Source organism: Octopus bimaculoides, chromosome 9 (genome assembly GCF_046866305.1).
Source record: "Octopus bimaculoides isolate indiv1 chromosome 9, ASM4686630v1, whole genome shotgun sequence".
NCBI lineage: Eukaryota > Metazoa > Mollusca > Cephalopoda > Octopoda > Octopodidae > Octopus > Octopus bimaculoides.
Genome location: NC_142936.1, coordinates 67,546,124 through 67,557,798, shown reverse-complemented (window position 1 = coordinate 67,557,798; position 11,675 = coordinate 67,546,124). Strand labels below are relative to the sequence as shown.

Sequence of the window (11,675 nt, the reverse complement as noted above, 5' to 3'; positions counted from 1 at the left end):
TCTGAATTATCTACTCTTGAATTAAAGTATAAGTGGCTGAATATTCCATAAATCCGTATAACCTTAAATTAATTATCAGGCAGAACAAGCGTAATACAACGTGTGACAAGGCTGCACTTTTTTGAAATACAGGTAAAATTCATCCGAGGGGCTTCTGTACAATTTTCACCAACTCAGTTTCTTTCACAAGGTATGAATCAGGCCAAAGCTATATAAAATGACATATACTCACCATACTGCTCACTATGATCGAACCCAAGACTTCATGGTTAGGAAGAGAACTTCTTACACATTTGGCAGCATTTCTATCTGTCTATCTACATACATGTGTGTGTGGGTGAGATGAAGAAAATACTGCAATTATAAATACCTAACTCCAGTCAGTTTCTGATTTTCTCTCCCGTTCCCCCACAAAAATAAACGAAATTAGACTTAAAAAGATATAATTAAAATTAAGCTTTATTTTGTCTTCTTCTGAATCACAGATGTTCAAAATACAAAAACGGAAAGAACGTTTATTTTTTAATTTTTTAAGCATAATAATTAAGAAATATTGGAGAAGAACTAAACACAAAGATAAAAACAGTGAAAATAAGAAAGAAAAACTAAATAAAAAAAAATTCGATGCTGAACCAAATCACAGAAGTTTGTGCGTAATTACCTCCCTTAAACTTCCGGTGTTGTTTCTTCGCCTTCCAAGGTCGAACGATTTGGCTGTCTTCTTGAAATACTTTATTTCTCAAAGAAAAGGAACTAACCATGAAAGTTCTAGACACAATTCATGCTTCAGATGTAAGTAAAATAACACATTTCCAATACATCTCTTTTGTATTATTATGTACATGGTAAAAATCATAAAATGTATTTTCAGCCACTAAGCTTATAGTCCTACCTAATCTTCTTTCGAAAGCTTGTTTATTTGTTCGTTTTAAGGTAATCAGACATTAATATATCATATTAACTACGTTTGCCTCACTATATAACAATGTTTACAATCTTAAAACGAAATAAATACCGAGTAAACAATATCATACGAGAAAAAAAATCGTTCTTTTTTTATTTTCTCATCTGAGGACACCCACTCCCATTTAACTCTTTTCCCTTCTTTATTTAATAAAATATAGACATTGAATTCTCTCATATTTCTTGAAAATATATAGTTATTCGATGTTTTTGTGTTTAAATGTTCACATTAGCTATATATATATATATATATATATATATAGATGTATATTTATTTGGTGTTTATATGAATCGCCACAATCCTCATCATTCCACAAACTATTTAAACAATAGTCTATCAGATAATAAAGTCTCGCTCGCATTGTTATAAATCTCTCCTGTTCATATAATAGTATTAAAATACACAATAAAGGTATTGTTATTTGAAAATTACTAAAATTTGTCGTTAATTTATAATTTTATTTTCTAAACACATTTCCAATAATTGGTATCAAAATAGACTCTTTACAGTCGATGACATTCTGACCTTGATCAAACACTTGTCTTAAATAATCTTATAACTTTGAAATTTTACCTGATTTCTCTACTTTACTTTAAACATTTCTAAATATTTATTTAACTATATGCTTTCTATATTTCTTCCAAAATATCTCTTTGATTTGTTTATGGTATTTTCTTTCATTATTTCACCGTATATCGAAAGCAGTGTCCTTTTTCTTTCTTTCAAAGGTAGTTCATAAACTCCTCGAATATTTTTTTTTAAGTAAATCTAGCCTTATCTGTTTCACAACAGAAATAAATATTATTAAATGTCATTTTATAAAATAGTAATTTTCTTTTCTTTACTAAACGAAATCTAGTTAGTACAGGTGTTTACTGTAAACTCAAAGGTTGTTTAGTCTAAGCTCCATGCTTGATTGAGCAAAGCTGTGGTCAAAGGCATTCCAGCCGTGACCTCAGTATTTTTTAAATTTAATCTAGAACAACGTGGAATGTGATTAGAGAGAGGTTTGACTGCTATTTCTAGCAGGTCGAGCGACACTAGAGATCAGTTCCTTACAGATAACGAACATATAATTTTGCAAACCTTATTTGTTTTTTTGTTTATTCGTTTACCGGAAGTGGGGCAGTATTGGCGAATACGGGTCCCATTCATTCATTGTCATCTACCTCAGTATCGAAGATAATACTGAAAAGATAACTGATTTCTTTATCAAGCACTTCCGTTCTCTACATGCAAAAGAAAACGTTTAACAGTTCGGCCAAATAATTCAATCTACATAAACTCAAAACTAACCTGTGTGTTGTATTATAAAAATCTCCGGCTAACTTTGAGTTTAGGTATATATATATCTGCAGAACTAATTATGAAACGAAAACAATCCAGGAAAATACAAAAATAGACTTGGGTATCCTGAGTAAGCGGAACGAATATGTAAATGCTTAACAAAGACACTTATTAAAATTAAATAAACTGTTTGATAACTCGTAAGTTATTTTCATTTCCATGTATTAAAAGATTGAACATTTTTAATAGCAGCAATAATATAATAATCATATTGCCACACTTACAATAATCATATTGCCACACTTTTATAAACATTACAAATTGGTTGTGCTATAAAATATCTTAATAGGAGAAGGATTACTAGAAAAACAAACCGACGCTTAACAACAACAAGAATGATAATGATTTCTTTTATTTGCCAAAGGAGCATTAGATGATGGAAACATTACAAGGACAGTTTACAATTTGTGTGTGTGTGTGTATGAGGGGTGGGGGTGTTGCATAAAAGCTGAGCAGAAGACAGGGATAGGAGGTGAAAATGAGATAAAACTGTACATAGTAGTATTCAAAATATGTGTACAAATTTATGGTGCAGTCCTCCTGATACAGGAAAACCTCCAAATAGGGCCAGTTAAGGACCACTGTTACCACCAAGGGTACAAGCACCAGTGTCTTCCGTTATAGTACTGATTTGGTACATAGGCTTTTTTTTTTTTCAGTTTCTATCATGTGCATTTCTTTGCTTTCACATCCTATAATGATTGTAGTCGAGTGATATCATCATAGTAATGTCATGCATTTTTAATTTTCCATGTAAAACATATCTGGCCTTGGGGAAATATTATTTTGCTTGAAAACAAGTGAGTTTTGGCACCAGGATGAACATCTGTATGTGTGTGTGTGTGTGGTAGTGTGTAGAATGGGGTGGATTGTGTCTCTCCTCCACCACTGCTTGACAACTGGTTAAAAGACAGTGCTCCACCATGGCCACAGTCTAACAACTGAAGCATGGAAAAAAAATATGAAAGATATATCATCATCATTGTCATTTAACATCCACTTTCTATGCTGGCATGGGTTGATATTTGTATAGAATTGTTTGTATTTAAATATTTATGTAAAAATGTATATATATAACTGTAGGTATAATATGTATGTATATACTTCGTTTCAGGAGCCAGAGGAAGAACCAGAAGCTGAAGAAGAAGAAGAAGAGGAAGAAGAATTAGAAGTAAGACTGTTTTCATTTTAATTAGAAAATGGGAGGAGGAGAAAACAATATACATTTTCTGTAATTTTAATTATAATTACAACATCAACTATTATTATTATTATTATGAAGGTGGTAAGCTGGCAGAATCATTAGTATGCTGGGTGAAATGCTTAGCCGTATTTTGTCTGCTGTTATGTTCTGAGTTCAAATTCCACTAAGGTCAACTTTGCCTGTCATCTTTTGGGTGTCAATAATTTGAGTACCAGTTGAGTACTGGGGTCGATGTGATTGGCTGTCCTTCTCCCCACAAAATCCAGGCCTTGTGCTTATAGTAGAAAGGATTATTATTATTATTAAGGTAGTGAACTGACAGAATTGTTAGCATGCTGGGAAAAATGTCTTTATGTTCTGAGTTCAAATTCCACCAAGGCTGACTTTCCCTCTCATCCGTTTGGGGTCGATAAAATAAGTACCAGTTGAAAACTGGGCTCCATGTAATCGACTCGTCCCCTCTCTCAAAATTGCTGCCCTTGTGGCACAATTTGAAACCATTATTATTATTATTATGAATTATTTGATGGTGACAATTCATACACTTCACTTTCAATGTTTTTATTTTAGTATTTGTTTTTATCGCCTAAAATCAGATTTCTTGTTAACCGTTTAGTGTATCTTGCCAAAAATATCCTGCTTGTTTTACATTCAAGCCAGCCAGATCATGTCTCTTACACCTACTCTACAATATCATTCTAAAAATATATAATCACATCATTGAAATCTCAATTCTACAAGATAATGCATGATTAATTCAAAACAATGAGACTCGTCTATTTAATGAAATACACACACACACACACACATACATATCTGTGTGCGGATGTAATATATATACATACATATATATATATATACACACGCACACACACACACACACACATATATATATGTCAATGTGAATACCCGTCAGAGTGTAAGTATCTTGAGAGAAAAGCTGAACATTAGAAGCATCAGTTGTGGCGTGCAAGAGAGACGATTGCGCTGGTATGGACATGTGGTGAGAATGGAGGAGGATAGCTGCGTGAAAAAGTGCCACACCCTAACAGTTGAGGGAACCCGTGGAAGAGGTAGGCCCAGGAAGACCTGGGCTGAGGTGGTGAGGCAAGACCTTCGTACATTGGGCCTCACCGAGGCGATGACTACGGACCGAGACCTTTGGAAATGGGCTGTGCGTGAGAAGACCCGGCAAGCCAAGTAAGATCGTTGCCAGTGCCCCTGGACTGGTTCTTGTGCGGGTGGCACATGAGATGCACCATTTTGAGCGTGGCCGTTGCCAGTACCGCCTGACTGGCTCCTGTAGGATTTTCGAGCGAGATCGTTGCCAGTGCCCCTGGACTGGCTTGTGCGGGTGGCACATAAAAGACACCATTTCGAGCGTGGCCGTTTTCGTGCAGGTGACACGTAAAAGCACCCACTACACTCTCTGAGTGGTTGGCGTTAGGAAGGGCATCCAGCTGTAGAAACTCTGCCAAATCAGACTGGAGCCTGGTGTTGCCATCCGGTTTCACCAGTCCTCAGTCAAATCGTCCAACCCATGCTAGCATGGAAAGCGGACGTTAAACGATGATGATGATGATATATGCACACACACACACACACACACACACACACATATATATATATATATATATATATATATATATATATATATATATATAAAAACAAATAGTAAATGAGTATATGCATACCGACATCCACCTGTATGTATAGGTGCATATCTGGGTACAGGATATTGCAAACAAAACAGAGACGAGAAAACACACAAGCCACATAGAGAACATTCTACTTCATCAGCTACCTCCGTTTTAACACCGGCGTTTCGAAGAGCTAGGCAGAACGCATCGTTAAAACAGCTCTTCCCATGGACCGCAAATTAAATTTGTATACACAAATTAAATCTTGCCATGGAGGAATGTCGTGGCAGACAAAAAACAAGACAGGAAAACAAACAGAAAAGGCTTTACGGCCAGACGAGAAAAATTGTTTGTGTATGAACGCTGTGAGGCATGAACTTGAAAGTAGGGACGAAATGGTTCGTGTGTTTGCTCGGCGACAGCCAAGGAATACACACATACATATATATATGCACACACACATATATATATATAGAGATTTCTTTCAGTTTATAGTAGAAGATACAGTAGAACTGAACCTGAAACCATGTGATTGAAAAGCAAACTTCTTAACTCCTACAGACATGTCTGTGCCAATATATATTCCTAATTACTCACGTCCAAGGCAGTTAATTGTCAGTAGCTAAAGAGAAAGCCTTTAGTTATGTCCCTTTGCAGTCTGACTTCACATCGTCTTAATGTTGACTACTATTCATCCTTCCAGAGTTGATAAAATACAAATACCTGTTAATTAACTGCAAGCTCTGGTTATAATATAACTGATTGTTCTCCACTTCTAATTTTTCTTTTAAAATGTGAAATCTTGACTGGTACTTTATTTTATCCACCTATGGGCAATGGAAAAACAAATTCAATCTCAATGAAATTTGAACTTGGAATGTAGTGAGCTGGAAGAAATACTACAAGGAAGGTTGTCCAGACTTACTAATAACTCCGCCAATTCACTGCCTTACATCATCATCATGATCATTATCAAGCACCTATTTTTCATGTTGGCCAGATGGCTTAATAGGATCTAAAGTTTTCGGAGGATAGTGTTGAGCTCCCATGTCTGTTTTGGCATGATTTCTATGGCTAGATGCTCTTCCTAGTGCCAGTAACTCTACTGAATGTACTGAGTATCTTTTTTTCTGTGACAATGATACTAGCGAGATTGCCAAATAACACAACTCAAATAAAAGAACACTTTCACTGAGTAGTGGTGTTGTAGAGACGGCAGTGGTTTTATACAAGAGTTGAGAACTTACAGAGAGACAAGCATGTGTCTTGCTATACAGGAGACATATGGTTACATCATCATCATACGGCTATTAATCCCTTTCCTGGCGACTTTTTTTTTGAGAAGACGTTTCATTTTCAGATGAATTTTTTTTATCAGACGAGCTTGCACTCTCATTTGATGTCTCCAAGCTTGGCCACCAGCTCGACCTTGGCATTGCAGACATAGCAGTTGGTGTCTTTCTCAACTACTCTCCACACATAGTAATCTATGGGATTACAACCGGGGGAATTAGGAGGCCAGAAATTGGAAATTCTTAAACAACCACTCTGACTCTTTCCTGAGATTTGGCAAGATGCCCAGTCCTGTTGCCACACATATGACCTTCCAGCAACAACTTTCTCTTAGTCACTGTTTGACCACAGTCTTCAACAGCTTCACATAGTTGTCTGAATTGAGCCTAAAGCCCGGTTCAATGATGCTGGGTGGCATAACGTCACCCTCACTGGAGAACACCTAAAGACCAACACAGTTTGGGTGAACTTGGTTTTCATGATGTCCGTGTCACGTCTTACAGCCTTTACAGTGTTCACAGAACATTGAGCAGCAGTCATTATGTTGGCGTTTTGATACCTGGCACAAATCATCCTGATCTGGGTAACCCTCAGTGTTCAGAAGGCTTTCAATCCTCCATGTCAGCTAAATGCTTCTCATCTACAACTTTAGTCTTTATGCTCTCCAATGCTGTTGACTGTTCACCAGTACATCAAGCTGTTCCTGAAAAAGAAAAAAAAAAGGAGACAAAATGTATTCAAATTTAGTCTGAAACCATATATATAATGATAGAGAATATGGAGACTGACACATTCTCAAAATCCAGTGAAGTCAACACAGAATTTCCCATCAGAACAATTTACACCTGAGTGACAACTCCTGGTAGTCATAGATGTTAAATACTATTTGATGTCGTTAGCTGTTACCCGGAATATAACTGAGAGCTACCATGGTATCCAGCCAGATAGTATGTCCCTCTAAACTCCTTTTAAGATATATATATATTCGCTATGATAGATCACTAACCACTACACATTCTTTATTTTCTCTCCTTGTTTCTTTCTGTGTTCTTTTCTGTTGAAGAGCGTAGGCTTGAAACGTTAAAGACTTTTCATTTCCTGAGTGTTAAACTAATACATCTGTTTGTTGTCTACACCACTTGTCTTTGTCTTGTTTTTTTGTGAATTCTCCCTATATATATATATATATATATATATATATATATATATATATATATATATATATATATTTCTTCATCGTTTAATGTCTGCTTTCCATGCTAGCATGGGTTGGACGGTTTGACTGAGGACTGGTGAACCAGATGGCTACACCAGACTCCAATCTGATTTGGCAGAGTTTCTACAGCAGGATGCCCTTCCTAACGTCAACCACTCCGAGAGTGTAGTGGGTGCTTTTACATGCCACCGGCACGAAGGCCAGTTAGGAGGTATTGGCAACGGCCACGTTCAAATTTTATGTGCCACCTGCACAAGGGCCAGTCCAGTGGTACTATTTAGCGTTAGGAAGGGCATCCAGCTGTAGAAACTCTGCCAAATTTAGATTGGAGCCTGGTGTTGCCATCCGGTTTCACCAGTCCTCAGTCAAGTCGTCCAACCCATGCTAGCATGGAAAGCGGACGTTAAACGATGATGATGATATATATATATATATATATATATATATATATATATATATACATACACACACACACACACATACATACACACCCACACATGTATGAGCATATATTAGTCATAGTTTATTTACTTCCCTTCGTCAACATTTGTTAGTTTCATGAATTAATTGTCTGCTTTCAGGATATCCACGACCATTTGCGTGCTAAATGTCGAGAGGATAATTGTTCAAAGTATCAGGAGAAGTTAGATACTTGTAATGATCGTGTGAATTCTCGCACTAAAACATCTGAAGACTGTACTGAAGAAATAATGGATTTATTTCATTGTGTTGATTATTGTGTAAGTAGGACATTATCTTTATACTCCTTGTTGCAGATTCGTTAGTGTTGTTGTTTTTGTTTAGTCTCAGAACAACCTTGATTGAAGAGACCATATCTTTGATTTGTAATCTGTGATTATTCATATTCTCGTTTTTTTATTTTTCTCTCTTTGTTTAGCTAGTTTATATCCTAAACCCTATTTTCCAATGTATCCTTCCCAATTTGCTTTTCTGTAAGTAGGGTGTAATTTGAGGGAGATTTGGCTTCTCCATCTAGTGGGGCAACCGACTCCTGGAGTTTCCTTGGTTCTTCATTACCTCATTTTGCTTATTCAACAACCAGAGTTGTTGAATTAGCTCTATTGGTAAAGTGCTGGAAAATATTACCTTGCACTATTTAGTTATGTCCCTTTACATCTTGAGTTCAAATCCCACTGAAGACAGCCTTATTTTTAATCTTCTTGGGACAATTAAAATAAGTATCAATCAAGAAGGGAATTGGTTAAGCTGTACCCTTCCTCCAGATTTGTAACTTTGGATGTGTATCACAAATCAGTTTTGTTGTAGGAATAATAAAACTTTTAGCTGTATTTCGTTTTTGTATTCCACGCCTCTACACCCTGACAAACATAGATGTTGTAGGAATAATTCTCAGATAAACTTGAAGTAGACCTAAAGAAAGAGTGTGTGTCATTGATGAGGTTGCAAATGACATTGAAATGGCTTTGACAAACAACTGATCGATTGTTTAACCAACAGGTTAAACAAACAATCAATTAGTTAGTTGCATAGATAACCAACCAGTTGACTGACAATAATGGAGTGAAATTGAAACAGTGCATGTGTTTATTATCATTGGCATAATGCCCCTCCCAATATACAAGATTTAGATATATTAGCATATTATTATAAGTGCTGAGCTCTAATTGTGAAGGGAACCTATGGAAGATGTGGGATGAAGTGGTGAGAAAGGATCTTTGGATGCTGGGCCTCACTGAGGAAATGACAAGTGACCGGGAGGTGTGAGAACTACGTTAGAGGTACACGTGTCTGTGGATTGCTCAGTCACTTGCATGTTAATTTCATGAGCAAGCTGTTCTGTGGATTGTATCAGCTGGGACCCATGTCATCGTAACCGACAGGGTGCGATTTATTTGTAGTGGAACAGCCTACTTCTCTCACTGGGGGGTGTCCTCCACAACAGCCAGCTATTTTGAGTGAAGTTCTATGTTCATGTATGTTTTGATATTTGTTATTATCATTAAGGTGACAATCTGACAAAATCGTTAGCACAATGGACAAAATACTTAGCTGCATTTCATCTGTCTTTATGTTCTGAGTTCAAATTCTGCTGAGGTTGAATTTGCCTTACATTCTTTTGCGAGCTGATGAAATATGTACTAGTTGAGCACTGAGGTTGATGTAATCAATTTCCCCATTCCTCAAAATTGCTGGCCTTGTGCCAAAATAAAAGATCTGCACTGAATTACACAAACACTTCTCTCTCTCCCTTATCATGAAAAATGTAGTGAACCAGTAAGGGAACCATTGGATACCTGCAACCAACAACACTGTTGCACTGTTGTTTATATAAAAGAAATGCACACTATGTTTCCCATCAGTCAAACACTAACATCATAACTAGATAACTGTAGACTTAGATAATCCTATAGAAATGCTATGGGTTATAGCTTGAGTGCCTTTCAACATAGGTCTGCCCTGTCAGAATTGATACAAAGTTAACTCTTTTGATACCAACCCACTCAGGACTGCCCCAAGTTTTATGATATAAGCTTCCTGATTTAGCCCTTTAGTATTTAAACTGGCCATATTCAGTACAAAATATTCTACTTGTTTTTTGTTCAAACTGGTCTGGTCCAGCCTCTTGCACCTATCCTATAATGTCATTCTGGAAATAACCAATTATCTTCAAAATCTCTAAGCTACATGATAAAACGTGAATAAATACACCTTACATTTGGTTGTAATCTGAATGCTAAATGGTTAAAGTAATTCAAATTAACATTTTCCATCAAAATTCTCTGTTAATTTGTTCTAAGCCCCAGCTCAATAATGACACTGTTATATTAGTGAATACTTCATTATTTTCAAAATTAATTGAGACAAAAGGCAGTGTATTTCAACATGAATATGATAAGTTAGATGAATGTAAAGATTATATGTTAAATGTATAATAGCAAACTTCTTACTAATGGTAATAATTGTGATATATTTACAATTTTTGTTATCTCTATTAATGTGCTGTTATTTATTCAATTTTTTTTTCCTTCTTTGTTTCCAGGCAGCAAAAACATTGTTTTCGAAGTTGAAATAATGAAGGAGTTCGTAGAGGCTTTTACAAAGCTGTAAATTTATTTAGATCAACAGACAATTTTTTTTGTAAATTCTTCATGTCTAAAATAAATTTTGTTTCATTGACTTGATCATATGAAGAAGAGTATTTTTTTTTATGGCTGGAATGTTTAAGATATTAATTAATGGCTGGTAAATTTTTAACTTTGTTGTTTGTGAAAAGAAATCTGTAATAGTCATGTGTTGAACTACATCTGCTATTCATCCTAACTTGTTGTATTCAGCAATACAATGATTTTAATGTTTGAATTAGTTGGTATGCTTCAGGTTATGAATTCATCTATTTTAACCATTTTTTTTTTATCTTCCATCATCATCATCATCATCATCATCATCATCATTTGTATGTCTATTTTTCATTTTTCTACGTTTGCATGATTTGTATGGATTTTCTCTGATACAGCATTTCCTCATTTGCTGTGATCCTTTGTCGTCTTTAACTTTCTGAAACTTTTAACCACTTCAGCCTTTCATCTCCTTCAGTCTTCTGCCTTTGCAGGCTCCTTCCATTTGGATCACTTACTACTTCTTTGTGTGTTGGCACTCCGTCGCTTACGACGTCAAGGGTTCCAGTTGATCCGATCAACAGAACAGCCTGCTCGTGAAATTAACGTGCAAGTGGATGAGTACTCCTACAGACACGCGTACCCGTAACGTAGTTCTCCAGGATATTCAGCGTGACACAGTGTGACAAGGCTGACCCTTTGAATTACAGGCACAACAGAAACAGGAAGTATGAGTGAGAGAAAGTTGTGGTGAAAGAGTACAGCAGGGTTCACCACCATCCCCTGCCGGAGCCTCGTGGAGCTTTTAGGTGTTTTCACTCAATAAACACTCACAACACCCGGTCTGGGAATCGAAACCACGATCGTATGACCGCGAGTCCGCTGCCCTAACCGCTGGGCCATTGCGCCTCCA

General features: G+C 36.2%; 1 protein-coding gene across 1 annotated transcript; it reads left to right on the top strand.

Moving 5' to 3' along the window:
• The first annotated feature begins 401 nt into the window (after positions 1-401).
• LOC106875321 (cytochrome b-c1 complex subunit 6, mitochondrial) lies at positions 402-11,002 on the top strand. Its single transcript, XM_014923408.3, has 4 exons — positions 402-792; positions 3,426-3,482; positions 8,246-8,404; positions 10,687-11,002. Exons 1-4 carry the CDS (start codon positions 760-762, stop codon positions 10,717-10,719), a joined length of 282 nt encoding a protein of 93 aa, XP_014778894.1. The 5' UTR covers positions 402-759; the 3' UTR covers positions 10,720-11,002.
• The last annotated feature ends 673 nt before the right edge of the window (positions 11,003-11,675 follow it).

Bases quoted from the DNA above. Each gene is read 5' to 3' on its own strand.
- LOC106875321 (XM_014923408.3), top strand. From the start codon at position 760: ATGAAAGTTCTAGACACAATTCATGCTTCAGAT. The intron at 793-3,425 runs GTAAGTAAAATA...ACTTCGTTTCAG, and splicing joins ACACAATTCATGCTTCAGAT to GAGCCAGAGGAAGAACCAGA. The intron at 8,405-10,686 runs GTAAGTAGGACA...CTTTGTTTCCAG, and splicing joins TTCATTGTGTTGATTATTGT to GCAGCAAAAACATTGTTTTC.